This window comes from Zonotrichia albicollis, chromosome 14 (assembly GCF_047830755.1).
Source record: "Zonotrichia albicollis isolate bZonAlb1 chromosome 14, bZonAlb1.hap1, whole genome shotgun sequence".
In the NCBI taxonomy this organism is placed as follows: domain Eukaryota; kingdom Metazoa; phylum Chordata; class Aves; order Passeriformes; family Passerellidae; genus Zonotrichia; species Zonotrichia albicollis.
The window spans coordinates 2,100,520-2,124,098 of NC_133832.1; the positions used below are offsets into that span (position 1 = coordinate 2,100,520).

The window sequence follows — 23,579 nt, forward strand, 5'->3', positions numbered from 1 at the left end:
CTGTGAGTGCTGCTGTGCCAGCCCTGGCCTGGCAGGGGCTGGGTGGTGGCACAGGAACCCTCCTGGGCCCCTCACAGCACTGGGACACAACTGTCCCTTCCTCTTTTCCTGGATCACAAGAGATCCCTGTGGGGCAGAGCTTCCCCTGTGCTGCTTCCTGCCCGTGCTTCTGCCCAGGCCACGTGTGGAGGTTTCAGAAATGGCACACACTGAGGGCTTGTCCTGATCTCTGAGGAATTAAAGGTAAATCTCACTCCTTGCATCCCACCAGGCTTTATTGGAGCCCTGTTTATCCTTGCAGAGCTCTTTTCTGTCAGGAGAGGCCTCGTTTGTGGCACAGAACTCACTGTTGGAATAAAGCAGATCTAGTTCAGCACCATAACATTTTATTAAACTACACTATCAAAGTCACATTGATGGCAGGGAGAACATTGCTATCAGTGCATATTTCCTGGACTAAGACTGTATTTGTAGCATCCAGCACTTGCTGAGGAAAAGGACACTGGAACAGAATCCTTAAGAGACAGTAGAAAACTTCTACAAAAGGGCAGTTGGGAACCAGCTGAGATCTCCAACACTTCAAGACAAAGTTGTGAGGGAAGGGGATTTTTAAAAATTTACTCTTAAGTGGTGTTGAGCTGACTCAGCTGAGGTAAGGTGCTGGTGCCCAGCAGTTTTTAACTGGCATCCCTGTCCCTGCCTGTTCACACCCACACAAATATTGTGTACTGCTCCTCAGTGACCTGTGCTGACACCTGGATACAACAGCTCAGTGTTCTACAGTTATAAAAACCTGCTGCAGCTCTAGACCAAACAATAAAAAGTAGCAGAAATACATTCTATACAGGAGTAAAAAAAAAACCAACAAACCAAACCCAGTTGAATTCCAGACAAATATTAGAGTACATCAGGTTGGGTTTAAAAAGTCTCCAATCTAACACCTATGTCACTATTTCTACTCCCCACGAGCTCTGCCACAGCACCAGCTCAGAGCTGCTTCTGGCACTGAGGACACCCCAGCTGTGCAGCACCCCTGGGAGGGGATGGTGACACACCTTCCCCAGGGCTGCAGCTGGGCTGTGCATGAAATAAGGCTTTTCCAGTCTTCCTGGGAAGACTCAGGGTTGAGTGAAGGGTGGGAGCTGTGTGTCCCAGCCCCGGCTCCTGGCAGGGCAGAGGGAGGTGGGAGCTGTGGAGAGCACAGGATGAGGGATATGTACAGCAGTCTGCAGGGACAGTGAGGTCATGCCCAGCCAGCTGGGATCTGCTCCACAGGTGCTCTGGGCTCTCAGTAGCACCCATCCTTCCAGGAGTCGTCCTCGGGGGCCTGGGGGGTCTGTGCTGCCTGCAGGAACCTGGGGGGACAAAGCAACACATCAGGGACAGCTCCAGGAACAGCCCTGCAGGTCTGGGTTACCAACATCCCCCTGCCATGGTGCAGTGCTGCTGGCACACCCTGAGCATCAGCAAACACCAACTTGAGGCACTTTAAGAAATTCAGTGGCTGTTACTGGATGCTTAAACACTGATATCTGCCACATTAACACTGTTGTGACTTCAGCCCATCACTGAGTCCAAGAGAAATATTTTTCCATGCAAATACAACTGAACACGTGGAAAATAATCAGGTATGTAGAGTGCTGATATAAATTAGAAGATTAAAATTCCCTTTTCCATGTTTTTAAAGATTTCAATGTAAGGAGCCACGGATTACTGCACGGCTCTAATGAGACATTAAAGGTCAACAAGCACTGGTTGCTCATTAGTCTGGTATCAGTCATACCATAATAACTCTGAATCAATTTAATTTCCCTCAATAATGAATTGTAGCATAATAGCTCTTAAAAAACCAGCAACCAGAACAAAAACTTCAAGTGTTGTTACACCACTCCCCATGCTCTGCTTTCACCCATGAACTGCACGGCCTGGAGTTCCCGAAGAGCTCTGCACCCCTCTCACCTCCTGGCCGGGGGCGGTGCCTTTCCCTTGGGCACGGCCAGCCCTGCCACGCCCGGCCGCGCCTTCAGGGCAGAGCCTTTGGCCACAGTGACCACGCTGGAGCTTCTGGAAGTGCAACTGCTGCTGGCAGAGCCCGTGTGGAGCTGTGCCTTGCGCACTGGGGGGGCGGGAGCCGTGTAGCTGCAGGGCTTCCCCACCTGCCGGCCGGGCAGCAGGGAGCCGGCTGCCTTGGGCTGGCGCCCCGTGAGCGGGGACTGCGCGGCCCCCGAGGAATACCTGAGCTTGCTGGGAGTCAGACCTGCAGGGACACAAGAGCACCTCTGAGGGCTGGCCAAAGGGAGCAGGGAGAGCAGGGGGGTGGGAGGGGAGGCACTGACCTGCTGACCGCTGCTGAGTCCTGGGGATGCGGCTGCTGGGCACCTGCAGCTCGGACTCCAGGCTGCGGCTGCTGCGCACGGCCTCGAGCGCGCGCAGGCTGCTGCGGGCCAGGTTGGGCATGCTGTGCCTCAGCTCCTCTGCAACAAACTCAGCCTCAGCCCCCTGCTGCTGCTGCTCTGAGGCTCTGCAGAAACCCATGCACCTCAAAGCACAGCAGTCTGTACCTAGCTCTTAGCCTCCAGTAAATAGCAGTGATTTTGAGACCACAGGGTAAGGAGGAGACCTTCAAGATCATCCCATCAACCCAGCACCACCATGATCACCCCTAAGCCACAGCCAGAGATGGTGACTCCACCACCTCCCAGGGCAACTCATTCCAAGGCCTGACCACTTCTGTAGGGTTTCTAACACCTAACCTGAACCTCCCCTGGTGCAACTTGAGGCATCTCCTCTTGTCCTTTCACTTGGGAAAGAGCAGAAGAGAACAACCCCAACCCAGCTGCACCATCCTGTCAGGAGCTGCAGAGAGCAGTGCTGTCTCCTCTGAGCCTGCTCCTCCCCAGCCTGCACAACTGCAGCTCCCTCAGCCACTCCTGGTGCTCCGGCCCCATTCCCTGCTCTGGCCACACTCCAGTCCCTCAATGTCCGTTTTGAAGTGAGGAGCTCAGAACTGCACACAGCACTCGAGGTACGCCCAGCAGAGGGGGCAATGCCTGCCCTGGTGCCGTGGCCATCCTGCTGTCGATCCAGCCCCTGTGTCCCTGAGCACCTCACACCCAGCACGGCCAGCTCCCTGCCCAGCCCGGAGCCCTGCAGCGGGACCCGTGTGTGCCAGAAGCCCGTCCCTGTCCCATCTGGCGCTCACCTTCGCTGTTGGCGTACTTGAGGCGCTCCTGCATGGGGCTCTGCACCGCCCTGCGCGGGGCGCGCAGCCGCGAGGCCGCGGCCCGGCCCAGCTCGGCGCCCGAGGAGGGCGATTGGCAGCGCGGGGAGCTCAGCGGGGACGGCGAGTAGCGGTGGGCGCTGCGCAGGGACAGCGAGCAGTCGCAGTCGTCCTCGTCCTCCAGGCTGTAGGTGTCGAATTCCTGGTCGCTGTAGGTGCCGCGGCGCAGCGAGTGCAGGGAGGCGCTGGAGCTGCGGCGGGACACGGAGGCGGAGCTGGAGGCGCAGTCCTGCCGCAGGCCTGGGGACACGGGGGACACTGGGGACACGGGCACCACCAACCCCAACAACACAGCCCCAACTCCAAAGCAATGCTTTGGTAGTGATTTGTTTCACTCTGGAAGGAGAGTCAGGTTAACACCTGTCCTACCCGGAATCCATCAGCAGGAACAGCATCACCTGCACCAGCACTGCTTAATTACAGCACTGCTTAATTACAGCACTGCTTAATTCCAGCCCAGTTACCATTCAGGGGACCTGCAGTGCTCCCTAATCCCACCCGAGACTGGACATTGCCAAGATCCAGCAGGTTAAGTAGGTACAGGAGTCCAATCTACAGGAATGGGGGTCTCATTCAGAGGTTAAATCTTTTCGTTTAATTCATTCTGCACCCACCAACATTTCAAAGGTGGAAACAAAGATTTCAAGTCTGCCTCCCGTGAAAACACACCTGCCTGGGTGGCACCTGGGTTATTTACAGCTTCTCACCAGATTATGCCTTTATTGAAGTTTTCCTGCCTGACAATACAGAAGCAACTTAAAAACAAACACCAAACTCAAATAAAACCCCCCAAAAAAGCCCACCCACCCAAACCAACCAACCAAAGCTTACTCTCTTCCTGCAGCCGTGCCATGACCTGGACATCAGTGAGGTCCTGCAGTTTGTAGCCCATGGAGATGGAGTCGTCCGAGGTGCTGAGCTCGCTGTCCACCGAGGACTGGGAGCTCAGGGCCGAGTGCATGCTCAGGTACCCTGGGGAGAGGGACACACACCCAGTCACACCCTCCCAAAGCCACCAGCAGCAGCAGGATCTATCCCAGGAATGCAGCAGTGCAGCTGGGAGCTGCAGGTCCAGCTGTGAGAAACAAGAACTGATGAATTCCAACGCTCGGTTTTTAACCTGCAGTTTTCAGGTGCTTTTCAAACCAAGAATGTGAGGCTGACTGGCAGGAAACAGCTTGGTCAGTGCTTGTGTAAGAAATTCATTTTACACCTGAACTTCACACCTGTGTTTCCCATGTCAGCACTCAGTTCTCTTCCAAGCTGGTTGAGGAAATCATGTTGGGAACCTGCTGCTTTTCCTGCCTGCTGCATTGGAGCACAGCTGGAAAGGGCTGTTGGAGATTTTTTCAGGGATGGCTCAGAAGGCAGCTGTGAGGAGCAGGTTCTCACAGCCTGCTTCTGTGAACAGCAGAGGTTCTCAGGTTATTTTTAACTACAGGTAAAAGTGACAAACATGAAGGCCTTGAGAGCCTTGCACATCAGAGTTCTCAGGCAGCTTTCTCATAACAAGTGGATGTTCCATCTTTGGCTGTTTTGGGAAAGCAAGAATAATTTTGAGAACCCAAATCTTGGTATTGGAAACATAAGGAGGGGTTGGTGTGTTTGCTCAGATTTTGCAATATGCATGAACTTGATTAACACTGTTATAAAAGGTGACTGATTGATCAATAAAGTGGAGTCGATGCTGACCAACGCAAGGTGGGTCGTCTCCCTCCAACTTCAATAAAGGGCTGCTCAGCTTTGCTGGCAAATGCTTTATTTGCACATCAGGAGGTGCCCTGCCTTCAAATCTCAGAACATGGCAGGAAAGCTGTGAGCTTCAGGATGCTGCAATAATACAGTGACACAAGCGTGGCTGTACCTTAAAGGTGCATCTGGGTGTGTGCTGCACAAATACACACTCCAGGTCAGGATATTACACTATAAAATCCCATTTCTTTCCTCTGGTGTCAGGAAAAGAGTTGAAATAAATTCATCCTGAGCTGGGCTTGCACCTGTAGGATGTGATGGAATGAACAAGCACAGGTTTCCTGCTGTAATTAACAGCACATTCAACACTGATTAAAAATCCAGCTGGACCTCGAGACCAGCTTTCTAAAAGGCAAAACTCCCAATCCAACTTTGTTTAGTTTGGCTGCTGCATTTCAGATTGAAGGTCTAGTTAAAAATAGCCAAGGAGGGGAAAAATCTGCTCCTTCTTCCATCAGTAAAGCTGAGCTGCTGATGGTTTTCAGTTTTCAAACAGAAACCACATCTGGGCTTTGTCAAAGGGAAAGTCAGTTAAACATTTTCCATTTGAAGGGTAGAAAAGCTGGTTTTTCTTGGAAATAAAATAAGATTTGGGTCAGTCAGGTTGACAGGGAACTTTAAACTCATCTTAGCACCTGCCCAAGGCACAGGGAAGAGGCACCTGGGATGAAGTGAACTCCTCATGCTCTGAAAGGACAGAGCCTGTCCTGGCCCAGCACATCTGCAGAAGCCACTTTGGTTTTACTCATCAGCAGCTGCTTCTGGGTGAAAAGGTGCTCAGTAAACCTGGATTGCCCCCAGCCTCATATGAAAAACAAGAAATTGCCTTAGAGATGTTTCCCTGCAGAACACAGCTGGCAAAAATCCTCAGTCCTACGTGCATCCTTTTGTTTGCAAAACAGAGATAAGTGTTAATTTCTATTTATAGCAGAAAATCAGCCCTCAAAAATAAACCTGCACCTGTGAAAACAGCCACAGGCAACCCTTCTTCTTTTTTCAGAGGGAAAAAAATGTTCATTTAACATCAAGTTTGGAGGCAGACACTGTTAAACATGCTGTGTGTTTTGAAACATGCAAAGTAGGGTTTAGCAATTTCCACACCAAACAACCAAATAAGGACGAGTCCTTTGACAGCAGAGCCAAGAGGCAAAGCCTCTGTGCAGGGAACAGCAGGAACTGCACCAAGGATGACAAATGGAGCTCCTGGAGGGTGTTCCTGCCTCCTCAGGCACAGGGGGGCTGCAGCCACAGCATTTTGGAGGAGCTGCATTATCAGGCTGCAACAGGAGCCAGGGCTGAGCTGCCTCTGAGGTCGGGAATCTTCCCCACACACAATTAAGGCTGAAGGAAAACTTGTGGTATTTTGTTTTAGCTTCCCACTCAGGCAATTGAAGGCTTTACCCTGGAGGCTTTGGCAGCTTTTTGTTCCCTGCATTAATCAATATTCCCAAGAGAAACCTTCCCCAGAAAACTGAATCCAAGTGACTCTATAAAGATCACATCTATACTCTACAACTTTATTCCAGAGCAATATATTTTTGCCCCAACAGCTGCTTTCTATTTTAAGCCACTTAAAATTAGTACAATTTATAAATATATATGTATATAGAGAGAAAGTAGAGAAACCCAAACCAAGAAATAACTACAGGACATTTAGAATGCAAGGAGGTTTTCTCCCACACAAATGAAACCTGGGTGAGGAAGGGAGCAAACAAAAAGGGGAAAACACCACGAGTGGCCACGAGAACTTTTCCCTGTGCCAATCCCTACCCCTCCTTGCATTTTAAAGAGCCCAGTGCTGCAGTGCCATGCCATACCTGAGCTGCCACAGGTTAGTAGTGCTTTGTTAGTCGATTTGAGGTGCCCAGGAGAGTTTAGTGCATTGCTACAGGAGCCTGCCTCGGAATTCAGGTTATGTGCGCTGGGAGATGCCAGGGGGCTGCAATACAGGTTTTTCCATCTACTGGCTAGAAGGAAAAATACAAAAAAGCCACAAAGGTTAGCAAATTATTTTGGAAACAGAGAGCAAGATCAAGAACAGGATTCAATTCTGCAGCAGAGGTATTTGCTGCTCCCTGCCATGCTGCAGCAGTGCCCAGTCCCCACTCGTGTCCTTTGTCCCCTGTGAAGAACTCCCAGAGGAACTCCTGACAGACCTGCCTTTGAAAAACTCACACATTTCACAAAGTTCCAGTGCTGGATGGATGACTAGTTCCACCAATGTCTGCCACCTCTACACCCCCTTGTCACAGGGGGTCACTGACACATTTTATGAAAAATCCTTTCCTTGGGAATTTTCCTCCTGAGAAGCTGAGAGGGCTCAGGAACAAAATGCAAACAATGGTTATCTGCTGCTGTGGAATGCAACAGGTGCATCTGGGATTGGTCTCATGTGGTTGTTTCTAATTAATAGCCAATCACAGTCAGCTGGCTTGGACAGAGAGTCCGAGCCACAAACCTCTGTTATCATTCTTTATTTTGCTATTCTTAGCCAGCCTTCTGATGAAACCTTTTCTTCTATTCTTTCAGTATAGTTTGAATATAATATATATGATAAAATAATAAATCAGCCTTCTGAAACATGGAGTCAGATCCTCATTCCTTCCCTCATCCTCAGACCCCTGTGAACACCATCACACCCCCTCATTTTAGGGAGCTCACTGAACTTCATGTTACAAGTGTGTTATTCTGGATTTCTGTGATGGAACCAAGACAGTGTTAAACCACAGAAATAATGCCAATCCAATAAAATAAAATAAATAAAACCCAACTCTTTGAATTAAACTCCTTCAGCTCACACACACTCACGTGTTCACAAATGAATCAAAATAAGGCAGGTGGCAAAGCCAAGTGCCCCCATCCTTACTGGAGGTGGAAATGAGCAGCTACAACACTGAGGAAATTACTCACACCATGATCTGGAGATACTCAAGGTGCTGCTCAACTGCACACAGAACTCAGTTCTCCCTACTGTGAGAGTATCAGCTAAGAATATAATGAAGATTCATCATATTAAGTTTTCTTTTTTTATTTCTCCCACAAATACTACCAGGTCAGACTAAGTACCACAGAAGCCTGATACATTTCAGAGAGAAGAGGTAATCAAAGAGATTTCATTCAAATTTCTAAGCACAGATGGTTTATGAAAGCAAATGAAGTTTGTTCTCAAAGCCTATTCAGTTATCTCCAATCAGGAATGCCAAGGTTAAACCCAAGAGCAGCCTGAGATCTCAAGCAGTGCCAAACACTGTTAGAATGAAAACTAAAATAACCCAAACCAACCCCCAAAGCAGCAACCTCAGACTCCAAACCACAGGGCTGGAATTGTTGGTTAAAGTGAAATCAGAATTTCTGCATTCCCATGGAGACAAACCCTGAGACAGCAAGGTGGGGACCCAGCTGGGGCTGGATTGCAGAGCTCAGGGACATCCCTGGGCTTCCAAACAGTGATTCTGTCAGAAGGGTCACTCTCCACACACAGCTCCTGTGTCTGAACATTCCTGAGTGCAGCTGGACAGAGGAGAATGCAGCCCATGCCTGCCATAAACCTGCACCCATGTCTGCCATAAACCTGCACCCATGTCTGCAACAAACCTGCACCCATCTGCAACAAACCTGCACCCATGTCTGCAATAATCCTGCACCCTTGTCTGCAATAATCCTGCACCCATGCCTGCAACAAACCTGCACCCATGCCTGCAACAAACCTGCACCCATGTCTGCAACAAACCTGCACCCATGCCTGCAATAATCCTGCACCCATGTCTGCCACAAACCTGCACCCATGTCTGCCACAAACCTGCACCCATGTCTGCCACAAACCTGCACCCATGCCTGCAACAAACCTGCACCCGTGCCTGCAACAAACCTGCACCCATGTCTGCAATAATCCTGCACCCATGCCTGCAACAAACCTGCACCCATGTCTGCCATAAACCTGCAGCTGCAGCAGTCCTGGCCAGGGGAGCTGCATGACAGGGAGTCTGGAGAAGGTAAAAGACAATTCCTGATTCCTGCCCAGCCCCTCAGGGTCCAGCCCATTTTACACAAACCTGGGGCCATTTGGGCTGACACAGGCAGGACATGCCCCAGGTGCACTGCAGGTGATGCAGGACAGAGGTAGAGCAGAATAAATTCATTTTTGTCCTGTGAACTGCATCTGTTGTGGGAGCTGTCCCACCATTGAAAACCCAGAAAAGCAAAGCCCCAAAGCCAAGCCCCTGCCTGTGATCTGAGATGTCCCCACTGCACACAACATTCCAGGTTTTTATTTCAGGCACATGAAATCAGGGATTTCCCCTCAGGATTAACACAGCCCACAGCTGGAAATGCTTTTAGGGGATGATAAACTGGAGGAAAAACTTGATTTCCAAGTGACACCATTTCTTCAAGTTTAATATTTCATTGTTGTAAGCTTTGAGCAGCAGCAATTTCTTCAGCCAGGTAAGAGCAGCAGGAATATCCAGCAGGATATCCAGAGGAGGAACCATCACCACCAGGAACACTCAGCACCAGAAAGAAGCTGCAAGAACAGTTTGCCATGGTTCCCACTCCCCAGCAGCACATTTGTTCCTCTACACATTTCTTACATTTAAAAATGTTTAAATATTAACAAAACTTAAAAATTCAAGAGCCTGCCAACACTAAGCTCAATTTTCCTGCTCAGAATGAGCTTTGCAAGGGAGCCCAGAGCAGCAGAGGCTGCAGCTGCCCTACCTTGGTCCAGCCTGTTGATGAGGGTTCTGCAGGCAGCCTCAATCTCGGGGCTGGGGTTATCCAGCACCTGCCGGCACCACTTCAGAGGAGAGGCTGTCTTCTCATCCATGGACTTCCTTGGAGACACATAGAGCCTTTGCAAGCATTCAAAGGAGAAGGAAGAAATGCTGGTTAATTCACAGCACACAACTACCAAAGTGCCATTTGCTAGAGCGTAGCCATGAGGAACCAAATTAAAAAATGTAGTTACCCGAATTTAAAAATTACCCAGATTACCAATTACCAGTTACCCAAATTAAAAAAATTCAGGTTTAAACAGCATATTATGACTCAGAAAGAAAATTTACTGCCACAAAAGTAAAATCAATGGCTTCACAGAGAAACCCACAGGTTCTGCAAGGCAAGGTACAATCCTAGGCTGTTGCAACAATTGCTGGAATACTCACCTGTCTGTCCCTCCACTCCCCTCTTCCAAAACCCCTCTCAGAGGCAGTGAGGGTGTGAGGTGCTCCTAACTTGAGCCTCCAGGAGTTGTGGTTTTGGTTTAAAACCCTCTGGATGTGCCCTCCCAGCCAGCCCAGGTGCATTCCCAGATTCTCCTTCTCTGGAGGGTTCAGACATTCCCAGACAGCAGAAGTGTGGCTGTGCTTTATCCTCCCTGCAATGTCAGATCAATTCTCCTCCACATCTCTGACACCTCCACTGCTCTGCATGGACACCCAGGATCAGCCCTATGGACAGACATTTATTCATCCTAAACTCCTGGATTATTTACAAGGGATTGGGTGGAAAGCAGCATCTTCATCAGATTTCCCAAGCAGAACATTCCTCTGAGGAATGGTCAAATCTGGAAGAGCCTTTGCTATAAATGCAACTCAAGTATTTTATTTACACATCCCACATTTGTATTTTTAAAAGCAAAAAGCAGTTCCCTGGTTTTTAATGTATTTGCTGTTCAGCAACACATTCAAAACTTGTAAGGGGAAGAAAATCAGAGCTCTGTACCTCCAAAAGGTTTTTAATTCTTGCAGATCACTTGGAGAATATCCTTATGCAGAGGGCAGTGAGAATTCAACACAGATCTGGAGCCTGATGGTCCTCAGGGTCCCAGGCAGCCCAAATCCTGCTGGGATTCTGTGATTTGTGCACATCAGGTTTGGCCCTCAGGTTCCCCCTGTGCTGAGGAGCTGCTGGCACAGCCTTCACCCCCAGCAGCAGCTCCAGGAGCTCTCCCATGCCCACAATGCCACAGCTGCTGCTTCCCCAGCAGCACCTCCCTCAGCCCAGGAGCTGCTCCCAGCTGACACAGAACACACCCAGAGCCACACCTGAGCATTTACAGTGTTCCCAAAGGCCTCACTGATGGATCCAGAGGATTTCACCTTCCTCAGGCCAAATTCCAGTATTTAAGCACAAACAACCCTGGGGGTGGAGTTAAGATTTCACCTGTGCTTCAGCTGCCTCCTCCTCTCTCTCCCAGCCAAGGTGCACAGAGCATTTGGCTCCCATTACTCACTCTCTCACAGCCAGCTCAGATCCAACCCATAGAACACTGATTTCCACAACAAAACTGCTGTAAATCAGCAGGAATGTCAGTCATTATCCCACTCCTTCCTGAAAACCTAGGATTAAAATAGGAGAAACACTGTGGGACTCTCAGCTGTCAGGTGTCCTGGCTGTAACACCAACACCTGGCCAAGATAGAATAGATATTTAAATGGAATATTTAAAATATTGTACAGGTCTGCCTGACCCACTGCCCTGGCTCTTGTCCTGACCCTGACCCTCATCCTGATCCAGGCAGGGGTAACAGAAAATGCAGAAAGCAAACCTGGCAGATTTTGGGGTTATGAAATGGAGCACCACTGCATGCAACAGCTCTCAAAACACTGTCTGTTCCCTGCAGAGGACATTGTTCCCTATTTTTGGCACACCACTCCTGCCTCTGGCCAGAGCCACCTTTTCCAGAGAATAAACTCAGCCCCTTCAGTCACAACTCACACTGAAGCTCTTCCCCACCAAGGTTTACACAAACCCAAATGCAAATAAAAAAATCCAAAGGCTAATTTGTTATTGATAAAATAAACACTGAGGAATGAATGCAAATATTGCTGAGTCTCCAAAGGTACCTCTGAGGGCAGATCCCCCCAGCCAACCCTGCTGCATTTGTGCATGGATAAATGAGCATTACAAGCACTCAAATCCAATCAAAGCCAGGAAGCAAAGTGCTCCCTCTGCCTGGATTTACTGCACAGCTCAGACCACAAAAGGAGCAGTAAAACCATCAGACAAAAAAGAGGCCAACAGCCTCCTCAGGGCAGGCCAGGCTGCTCTGCTCACACTCCAGGCTCAGGGAGAGAATCCTGCCCTGCTCCCAGCCCAGCTGGGCATGGCAACCCTGGTTTGCCTGGCAGAGCCTTTCCCACGTGGAGCAAAGCTCTGGAATCCTCTGGGCTCTGCCACAGAACTCTGATTTTTCCTGCTGACAAATCCATTGGCAAGAGAAGCTCTCACAATTTCCCCAAACCCAATGAAGTGAACACAGCTCAATTCTTCAGAGCACTGAGATTCAACTTAATTTAAACCAAAAGGAATTCTGGTTTGATTTCACAGCACCAGGGTTCCCACATTCCTTCTGCAGGAGCTTTGGGAAGGGCTCAGCACCCTGATTCCTCCAAAGGTGCTGGCACAGCACTAAGCTAAAACCACCAACCCCTCAAATATGTCAATGGGAGTATTTCTCTGGACATATTAAGAGCCAGAAGTCACCTTTTCCTATGCTCAGCAAAGTCCAGTGACCACTGTCACCCACCAGAGGCTGACCTAACCCAGCCTCACATCCAGCGAGCTAAAACCTTGGGAAAGTGGGGTGTGAAAAGCTAAAAACTCTTGGCTTTGTTTAAAAACACCCAGAATTTTTCTTTCTGGTACTTTCAGCCTCCAGGCTGTTGGATTTGCCAGGTGAACACTGAATCCCAGAAGCACTGGAGAAGCAGGAAGCAGCCCAAGCCAGAGCCCTGCTCAGGACCAAGCCCCAGCCTGCATCTGCTCCTCAGCTCAGCACTCTGGGTGTTCTCTCTAAACGTCTCTGAATGGTTTCTTTTGTCAAACTGCAAATGGAAATTGGTTATTTAGATACTTACAAGGCCTCATGCAAAATGCACAAAGTAAACATTTGGGCAAATATTCCCAGTTTGATGTATTGGGGGTTTGTTGTATAAATTATTAAGTACAAATGAGATTTTATTCAGCTTCTGAGAGGAAACCCTTCAATAATAAAGATTCTTTACTTTCTGCTTACTAATGTTTGTGTTTACCCTGGAAAACAGAGTATCTTGTGACAAACATCTCTGGTAAGGACCCAGTGCCACAAGGATTTTGCTTTCATTAAGTTGTAGCCATTCACAAATAAATTTGTGATACACTCTGCACTTTATTCTGACATAACCCAGAGCAGTAAAACCAAGGAATATTCCAGAAATATTACTTCCCTTATGGAATCAATGTCACAGAAGGATTTACAGGAGTTAATGGCCACTATTGCTGGATTTTGAAATTCCTGCTGTAAAAAAAACCCCAAACCCCAAGAATGCAGAAAACACAACAATTTTCTCAACTTGCACAATGCATGGAGAAAAAGCATCCTCACACTGAAAAACTGACCAGAGCAGCTCTAAGAGTGAAAATCTGGGAATTTTAGCTCCTGCTCACGCAGAGGATCTGCAGCAGAAATGTATCAATTGTAAGAGCAGAATTGAGGCTGCAGAAGGCTCTAGAAGCAGTGCATTAGGAAATGAAACCGAGCACGAAGCAAAGGCCTTTCTGAAGACACAGCCTGGGTTATTCTCCATCTTCCAAAGCACTTGGCACCAGTGGCTGCAGCAGCTCCAAAAATGGCAGTCACTGCACTGATCTGCAGACCTGTGAGTTACACACAACACTGCAAGGACAAGGAGACCTCAAACAGCTGAAAGGGCTTAGAACAATCCAGGTGTATGAGATACAGCTCCTTCAAGTGCTGAAAGGCACCTGAATTCCTCTCCAACCAGGGATTTCACACAGGTTATACATTCATTTTCCTTTCCTTTGCATATCAGACTTCAGAGAGTTGATTTTCAGATTTAGTACTCTGCTTAGGCTGTGCTAATCTCAAATCTAAACACTCCTGCTGAACAGAAATCCTAACACTGACAAGACTGGAGTAGAAAGCCACAGTGAAACAATAATATCTGGGTTCTGAAATGACAGAAATGTAAAAGGAAAAAATGGGGAAAACCCTGTGGAGAACACTCTGCACAAAAACATTCTGCTGTTAGCCCAAGGAGAGGACTGAGCTTTATTCCTAAGAAACTGCAAAGAGATGAAAAAATGACACTGCAAAGACCCTTCCTCATGTCTATTTAGGGACTAATCCTGCTGAACAAAACACCAAAAAATCAGTTCTCAAGTCAGAGCAGCTCCAAAGTTAAATTAATCTCCTGACCCAGCCAGCAGCCCACAGTGATGACAAGGCAGCTGGGGTGCAGCTGTGAATGAACACACAGAGACAGACAGACGGACACACAGAGACAGGCGGACACACGGAGACGGAGAGACACACAGAGACAGGCGGACACACAGAGACGGACGGACACACAGAGACAGACGGACACACAGAGACAGAGAGACACACAGAGACAGACGGACACACAGAGACAGAGAGACACACACAGACGGACGGACACACAGAGACAGAGAGACACAGACAGAGAGACACAGACAGACAGAGGGACACACAGAGACAGACGGACACACAGAGACAGAGACACACACAGACAGACGGACACACAGAGACAGAGGGACACAGAGACAGAGGGACACAGAGACAGAGGGACACAGAGACAGAGGGACACAGAGACAGAGGGACACAGAGACAGAGGGACACACAGAGACAGAGGGACACACAGAGACAGAGGGACACAGAGACAGAGGGACACACACAGAGACAGAGGGACACACACAGAGACAGAGGGACACACACAGAGACAGAGGGACACACACAGACGGACGGACACACACAGACGGACGGACACACAGAGACCCCTCTGGCACTGAGGATCTCCCTGCCCAGCCCTCGTTGCACAGGGGTGTGAGCAGCAGGAGGCACAGCCTGGAGCACTCCCAGCCTCAGGCAGGCTCTGTCCCATCGCTCTGCAGGCTCTGCCCCCAGGGCCGGGCTGGGCACGCTCCCACAGAGCTGCACTGTGGGCTCTGAGGCAGCTCCTGCACCCAGGGATGTCCCAGCAGGGCAGGTGCACCCAGCACAAGGAACACTCACCTCAAACAGAAAGGTTTGGAGAAGTCATTTGTGCATTATTTAATGCAACAGGGATAAAACCACACCTGATAAAATGATCAGTCTGAGAGAACAGGACCTTGCAAATTGCTGTTTCTAAGTTGTGCAGATCTTGTCAGCAGCAGCCTGTGGCCAGGAGAGATCCCAGGGAAGCTACAGCACAGCTGTGAAGGGTGTAAATGGATTATAGAGACACTCTGTAAGTAACCTTCTCCCCAGGCTGGAGGCACTGGGAGAATCCCTGGATTTTGTGCAGCATCACATCCTCACTTGGATATGAAACTTTCCCTCACTTCCCCAGAATTTCTCTCCCTATCTCTGCAATGATTTCCTCCAGTACACAGAACTAAAGACTCAAACATGAATGTAGAAGAAGGTGACTGGGCACAGAGCTAAGGCTGAGAGCTGCACACCCAGCAAGTCCTGCAGTGGCATTTCTGAGAGCACAGCACGCTCCTGCCCCTGCACACACCAATGCAAGGGCCCCACTTGCTGTGCTGAGCACGGATCCAGGCAGAGACAGCTCAGCACTGAGGAGAAGACAGCATGACCCAGTTTCAGCTGAGAGAGAGACTTTGGGAATGAGAGCAGCAACTCAGGGATTCACCTGAGTGCCAGGGATTCCTTCCTGTCCCCAGCCCATGGAAAAACCCCAGCATGACAAACACTGGGGAACACAACCAGTGTCAGGCTATCAGCAGCAGATCTGTTTGTTCCCTGGGTAAGGGGGAACTTGGATAAAACCTTCCCAAAACAGCTCAGGAGCTGCTCAGTGCCAGAGCCCAGCTCCATGGCACTGCTCTCCAGCATATTTACAATTTTGAGCAGCTATTTGAGAAAGGCAGCTGAGGGAGCAGCCAAGGCCAGGCAGGCCAGGGCAGAGTTACAGCAGCTGGGAGTGGGCTCTGCCTCGGGTTTCACACAGCTCCAAACACAACCTCAGAGCTGCTGAACCAGGAGAGCTGCACACACACTGCTGACAATGCCAGCTGAAGAAAGAGAACAATTTCAAAACAGAGAATGGACTGAGACTCCATCTGCACAGCAAGAAACCCTCTGACAGTCCATCCTCCTTCCAGGGAAGAAGGATGTACAGTATTTTAAAAAGGACAGCAAATACACAATCCTGCCTTGGGTTTCACAGAGCTCCAAAACACAACCTCAGAGCTGCACACACACTGCTGACACTTCCAGCTGAAGAAAGAGAACAATTCCAAAACAGAGAAAGGAACAAGACTCCACCTGCCCCTGCAGAGAACAGCAAGAATTCCTTCTCCAGTCCATCCTCCTTCCAGGGAAGGAGGATGGACAATATTTTAAAAAGGATTGCAAATACACAATACACTCAGCTATTCCCTCTGGATTTGCTCAATCCAGGCAGCACTAAATTTCCCCATCAGCAAAACCACCTTGTTAGAGCTGATCCTAAATTCACAGAGAATTAAAGGAATTTGTTGGGTTTCCCTGTTTGCTTTAAGAAAACCCTCCCTCCCCTGCAAGCAGTTTACTGGTTCTTGCTGTGGGAAAGCACAAACACCTGCAGGGGCTGAGTGTGGGAGGTGTTCATGGAGACAGTCTGGGATATCTGGCAGTGAGCACAGGCACTATTGATTGTACACAGGATTCATTCCCCACTTTCAGAACGAGCTCCAGAACAAGAAGCCACCACTAAAAGCAGCTTCCTGTTTCAGCAGGTTTGTTTGACAAGGGGAAAAGGGAACAGATGGAAGTGATGCAGCACAATCAAAGATAATTTATGGAAACAGCACTTGCACAAGTGCCCTGGATCACCACCCTTACCCAGCTCCTCAGGGGCCTCTTTGTCACAGGTTACCCTGTTCCAGCCAGATCTGGCATAAAACAGAGCTGACAAAGCACAAGGACCCTGCAAGGAGCAGGGTGAAGGGTACCTGGGGAAGAAGGGCCCCACAGAGCTCCTGAGCACAGAATCTCTCCTGGTTCACTGGGCAGCATCCCCTGCCTGGGTAAATCTCAGCCTCTGACACTCAACAGAATTTGAAGACTCTCCCCTGTCACAGGCTCTATAAATGTGAATATAAACCTGGCTGCTCCCATTAGCATGGAAATAATAAAGCCAGTCTTCCATATGTAACCTGTTAAATATATTCACTTATTTATTTGTAAGAAATCTACTCAAAATGCTATTTAGGTATATTGAAGAGTTCCAGTGATCAGGTTTTAAAAGTACACTTGCAAAGAAAAAAAAAATCCTGTTTTAAATGTAACCTCAAATTCAGGCTGGAGCTGATGACATGACCTCATTGAGCTCCACTCCATTAACAAAAACTTCACCTTCCCTTCTAACAGCTAATGAATGTTTGGAGCTGAAGGTTTGGTCTGTGTTCAGCAGCCCTGTCCTTGCTGCCAGATTAATCTGGCTACACAAATTTGAAACCCAATTTGCAGAGCCCTAAGGCTCTTCCTTCCTTGCAAATTAACAACTCTGGGTAAAACCTCAAGTCCCAGCTATTGCAGGAGCTGGAATCAGCCTTAAATTTTACATTCCCCTTGCCCTTCCAAAGGTTGTTAATGTACTGATTCATCAAACAAGTTCTAAACAAGGCTGGTGGTGGAGGGGAGAGTCCCAGAGAGTCGGGTCAGTTCAGGATTACATCATTGATCTGGTTCAGTTCATGTCTCTGAACAAAAGAGGTGCTTAACTGGAAAGAAACAGCCTCCAGGAGCTGGGAATGGTTTGTCCCTCAGGTCCTAGCAAAAGCCACCAATTCCAGATGGTCTAAGGATTCTTATTGACAAAATTGTTATTAAAATATGGTATTTGACAGTTGTGTACAAGGTTTAAAAGCTGCATTATTCATTCATCTGCATGTGCTATATATAACTAAACTTACAGGGAAAGGAAGCTGCAGCAGTGGCTGGAAGGATTGGGAAAAACCAGCACCTACAGGTAAACTTATTTTTTAAAACATAATAGTCTGGCCCAATGGACATAAAAATAAGAACAGTCACTAATGAGAATTGCATTCTTGCTGCTACAAATCCAAGTCCTGTACAGGAATCAGTTTATAGCCTTAAAGGAACTGCTCACCTAACCACAGCACCCCCCTCTCCCCCAGGCCTGGGGGTACCTACCAGCAATCCTCCTCTTCGGGGCCATTTTCCAGTTCTAACACTTTGACTTCATCCAGATCCGCGTGACTGGGGAGCCCCTCTAGGTCTGCACGGTTCTCAGTGGGGTTCTGTTCATGGATGGCAGCCGGGGGGTGGATCCCTGCCATGAGCAGGCTGCCCAGCAGCTCGGCGCTGTCACTGGCGTCCACAGGCGAGGGACACCGGCCGTTGCTGTGGCTCTGCCCGTTGGGAGACACCTCCTCGGGGGCACTGCTGTATTGCACTGGGGCATCCAGGGCTCTTCTGAACTTGTTCTCCCCTTCCTCCTGCCTCATCTTGCTCAGCTGGCTGTGCAGATCCGCCATCAGCTGCAGCTCCTGCTGCTCGGCCATGGCGTTGATGCTGTTGTTGATCTCCATCCCGTTGAGGCCGGGCTCGCGGTTCTCCACCCCGGGCCCGTTTGTCCCCAGCAGGCTCCTGCTCCTGCCGTGCTGGCTGTCCAGCTCCAGCCTGCGCACCAGCTCGCGCAGCTTGCGCACCTCGGGGCCCACCGGCTCCTCGGGGGGCTCCGGGCCCATGGCCGAGTGCTGGGGGGCGGCCCTGCCCAGGGCCGGCTCCAGCGCGGGCTCCTGCGGGATCAGCGGGGCGTTCCCGGGCACCACCATCCTCCAGGGCACGGCTTCCGCTGCAAGGCACCAAACACAGCACAGCCACCAGATTTAGCAAAGAGGAATTAAAATTCTGGCTTTTCTAATTACACTGGGATGCACCAAACACAGCACACAGCCACCAGAGATTTAGCCAAATGGAATTCACACTGAATATTCTGGTGTTTCTAATTACACTGAGCACCAAACACAGCTCAGAGCCACGAGAGATTTAGGCAATGGAATCAGACACCAAGAATTCTGGCTTTTCTGATTACACTGAGCACCAAACACAGCACAGAGCCACGAGAGATTTAGGCAATGGAATTCACACTGAAAATTCTGGTTTTTCTAATCACTCTGGGGTGCACCAAACACAGCACAGCCATGAGAGATTTAGGAAAGAGGAATTAAAATTCTGGCTTTTCTAATTACACTGGGGTGCACCAAACACAGCACAGCCACGAGAGATTTTGGCAAACTGAATTAGCCACTGAAAATTCTGGCTTTTTCAATTGCACACTGGGGTGTGCCAAACAGCACAGCCACGAGAGATTTAGGAAAGAGGAATTAAAATTCTGGCTTTTCTAACTACACTGGGATGCACCAAACAGCAAAGCCATGAGAGATTTAGGCAAATGGAATTCACACTGAAAAATCTGGTTTTTCTAACTACACTGGGGTGCACCAAACACAGCACAGCCATGAGAGATTTAGGCAAACTGAATTAGACACTGAAAATTCTGGCTTTTTCAATTACACACTGGGGTGCACCAAACACAGCTCAGAGCCATGAGAGATTTAGGAAAGAGGAATTCACACTGAAAATTCTGGCTTTTCTAATTACACTGAGCACCAAACACAGCACAGCCACGAGAGATTCAGGCAATGGAATCAGACACCAAGAATTCTGGCTTTTCTAACTACACTGCAAGGCACCAAACACAGCACAGAGCCACAAGAGCTTTAGGAAAGAGGAATTAATATTCTGGCTTTTCTCATTACACTGGGATGCACCAAACACAGCACAGCCACCAGAGATTTAGGCAAACTGAATTAGACACTGAAAATTCTGGCTTTTCTGATTACACTGGGATGCACCAAACATAGCACAGCCACGAGAGATTTAGGAAAGAGGAATTAAAATTCTGGCTTTTCTCATTACACTGGGATGCACCAAACATAGCACAGCCACGAGAGATTTAGGCAATGGAATTAACATTGAAAATTCTGGCTTTTCTCATTACACTGGGATGCACCAAACATAGCACAGCCACGAGAGATTTAGGCAATGGAATTCACACTGAAAAATCTGGCTTTTCTAAATACACTGGGGTAGAAGGTGTTTGAATTTCATCCAAACCCAACAAGAATGACTGAAATTAGGGTGAAACGTTGCAAAGCCCACAAATTCCTCTTTCTGAACTGCACCTGTTCTGCTACCAATGAGTTTAATAGAAGGAAGCTGATTTAATCCCCCACAATAGTTTAGTTTCCATGTGTTTACCAACAAAATACTTGATGGAGCAAAGTCAGGAAACATCATTAACAAGGTGCTGACGTCAGACAACAACAGTGTCAAGAAAATGGTGAAAACATCCTTTGTTCATTACCAGGCTTATCCTGGAAAAGCAGAAAACACTTGGAAAAAATTCTGTATCACCTTATGCCAAAGTAACAACAGGAACTGCAGTTACTGTGGTATATGAAAATAAGCTTAAATAATGATTTTACTGCTGTATTTTCCTGTTAAAATTGAAAAGAGAGTGGTGTAAACAAGGAAAAAGAAAAAAATCCTCCAACTTAAGATTACACATTCCACTAAGCCAAAAAACCATAAAGTGCATTTCACACTGGTTTTACAACATGGGCAAACACTGCTTTTCCCCTCCACTTGATTTACGTGAGTTCTCAGTTTCACTGGGCACATTCATTTCCAATCTGACTGTTCACTGAAAACCCCCAATACTGAAAATCCCTTCAGTAACGGTCCCCTCTGTTTTGCAGAAGGAGGGCAAACAGACTGAGAGAAGAGGGAGTGAGTCAACACAGCCAATTCAAAGTTGAAAAATTGATGCACTTGTTACAACTGCAATCAAACCCTGACTTTTTGTGGCTGTGGATGTTCTTCCTCCTCTCTCTGCTGCCTGAAAATGTCATCTGTTTTTAAGTGACAGCAGGAAAAGGAAACCACAACAACTCAGTGTCACACAAAGCAAGGTTACAGACACCCCATGGGTACCTCAGCATCTCTCTATTATTTAGGCACTTGTAACAGCAACAGCTGGGTACATTTCTTTAAAAATACATTTTGTTTTGTTGGGGTTTTTATACTTGATTTTTATTATTATTTTGGTCTGCTATCTGTAAGATTTTCAACTTCCACTCAATTTAATAAAAAAATACAAACAGCCCTTAGAGCTGGGAGTGAACAGAGAACACTTTCCACCCATATTCCAAACCTGTGCCTGCAAGCAGCACTGCTGAAGGCATTTTGGCTTAGGGAAATTTACTGTGGAGTTACCAAGCAATCCCATTCCCACCCATGTGCCAAAAAGCTCCTCACGTGGATTCCCACTCCTCCAAAGCCACAGGATCCCCTCGGGTGTGATTTCCAAGGAGATCTCCGAGGAAGGGGCAGTGTGATTCCCAGAGATATCCCAAAGCTCAGCAGCTCTGAGGATGGAGCGTTCCAGGAGTTCCACTGTCCAAGCGAAACAGTGGCTCAAGGAGGGAATTAAGGAGATCGGTCACCCAAAAAATCCGTTTCCTTCCAATGGTGAGCAGTTGCAAAAAAACCTCACGTAAGGGAAAAAACACACGTTGAGGGGGAAGAGCAGCTGAAGAGCGTTCAGTCTTTCCCCACAACCACTAAGCCTAAAAACCACCCAAAAAACAAACCCCAGCAAAGACATGCGGGGGAAGAGATACAAACCTGTGAAAGTTAATTTCATCGTGTAACGGGGGGAGGAGATAAAACACGTTTGGAAGAAGGCAAAAAGGCGGCAGCCGTGAGCGGGTCGGAGACAATAATTCGGAGTTTGCCGAGCAGACATCCGGGTGTCTCACCGAGGGTAACGGTCCCCTCACCCCGCGGCTGCCAGGCCGGGGCTCGGAGGGCTCCAGGGGCTGGGGAGGGACTGTGGAGGGGCTGCCATGGAGTTTAGGGGGTCTTAGGGGAATGATGGCCATGGGGCTTATGGGGGGTGCAGGCTCTGGGGAGGCTTCGGGGGCTCTGAGAACCAGGGGGAGGCTGTGAGGGGGCTCTGATGGCCGTGGGACTGCGCGGGGGGCTCTGGGGGGCAGTGATGGCCGTGGGGCTGGAAGAGCTGGAGGGGAGGCTGTGAGGGGGCCATGGGGCTGTGATGGCCATGAGCGCTGTGAGAGGGCTCTGAGAGGCCGGGGGGTTGTGATGGCCGGGGGGCTGTGGGAGCTCCGTGCAGCTCCGAGAGCCGGGGGGTGAGGCAAGGGACGGGCTGAGGCTCTGGGGAGGGCTCTGAGCGCGCTCCCATGGCCGCGATGGGGGAGCGCGCTGTGCGGCACCGGCGGACGCGACCCCCGCGGGGGGCACGGGCGCGGCCGGTCCGCACCGAGCGCGGCAGAGCCGAGCGCGGCGGGCACCTCCCCCCTCGGACGGTACCTGGATGGATGGATGGACAGACGGCCGGACAGGCGGATGGCGGGCGGTCGGTCGGAGGGCGGGCGCCCGCCCGGTCGGTGCCGGTGCCGCCTTTCTCCGGCGGCTCAGCCCGGCCCGCGAACGGCGGGAGGCGCCGCCCCCGCCCCTGTGTGGGGAACGGGGGATGGGGGCGCTGCGCCTGCGCGGGGCCGCCTCAGGCGGCGGCGGGCGGGGGGCGGCACCGGGAGCGAGCGCGGGCAGCCCCGGTGAGGGGAACGGGAGTGAGGGGAGAGGGCGGGCCAGGGCAAGGGGGGAACGGCGGTGAGAAGGGGAAAAAGGGGATGGGTGAGGGGAAAGCGGGGAGTGATGATGGGAATGAGGTGAGCGGAGTGAGGGGGATACGGACGTGAGTGAGGAGGAAAAGGGATGGATGAGGGAAATGGGGGTTAATGAGGGGGAAAGGGTTAAAAGGGGGGAAAGGGAGTGAGAGGGAAAGGGGTAAGTAATGGCAGAAAGGGGGTAAGTGAGGGAAAGGGGCAAGTGAGGGGAAAAGGGGAGTGAGGGTGAAAAGGAAATGGAGCAGGTGAGGGAGGAAAGGGGGTGTGTGAGGGAAAAGGGGTGAGAGGAGGAAAAGGGGATGAATGAGGAGAATATGGAGTAATGATGGTGGGAAGGAGGTGAGTGAGTGAGGAGGAAGAGGAGTTGGGATCAATGAGGGGAAAAGGTTTAAAAGGGGGAAAAGGCAGTGAGAGTGAATGGGGTGAGTGAGGGGCTATGAGAGTGAGGGGGAAGAAAGGGATGGAGGCAAAAAAATGAATTGAAGGAAGAGGGGAAGGCAGAGGGGAAGAGGAGCAAATGAGGGGGAAAGGGCTGAATAGGGAAGGGATGAGTGAAGGGGGAAAGGGTCTCTCCCTGTGCATGTGATCCAGAAAAATGCATAAAATACAGCTTAGCTGGGATCTCCCAAAGCTTTGGTGCGTGTAATGTCTCTTCAGGACAGTTTTATCAAGGAACAATAAAACTAGCAGCATTCTTTGACATCCTCCTCCCAGATGTGCCTGGTGGACCCACACACAGCCTCTGGCACCTCCTGATAAGAAGCGTTGGATGTTTGGCAGTCACCAAGGCCATGTGCTA

General features: G+C 49.6%; 1 protein-coding gene across 2 annotated transcripts; it reads right to left on the minus strand.

The window, feature by feature from the left end:
• Window positions 1-364: 364 nt before the first annotated feature.
• On the minus strand, window positions 365-22,652 carry LOC102063794 (SLAIN motif-containing protein-like). Of its 2 annotated transcripts, XM_074551868.1 has the most exons (9): window positions 22,464-22,651; window positions 18,198-18,861; window positions 9,749-9,882; window positions 6,850-6,999; window positions 4,112-4,252; window positions 3,203-3,520; window positions 2,337-2,474; window positions 1,960-2,257; window positions 365-1,355 (listed from the first exon to the last, which is right to left on the minus strand). In XM_074551868.1, the coding sequence occupies exons 2-9, from the start codon at window positions 18,839-18,841 to the stop codon at window positions 1,289-1,291; spliced, it is 1,890 nt and encodes a 629-aa protein (XP_074407969.1). In that variant the 5' UTR covers window positions 18,842-18,861; window positions 22,464-22,651; the 3' UTR covers window positions 365-1,288. The 2 variants fall into 2 exon arrangements, with proteins under 2 accessions (XP_074407969.1, XP_074407970.1); XM_074551869.1 differs by lacking the exon at window positions 6,850-6,999 and having other exon boundaries at window positions 22,464-22,652.
• Window positions 22,653-23,579: the final 927 nt, after the last annotated feature.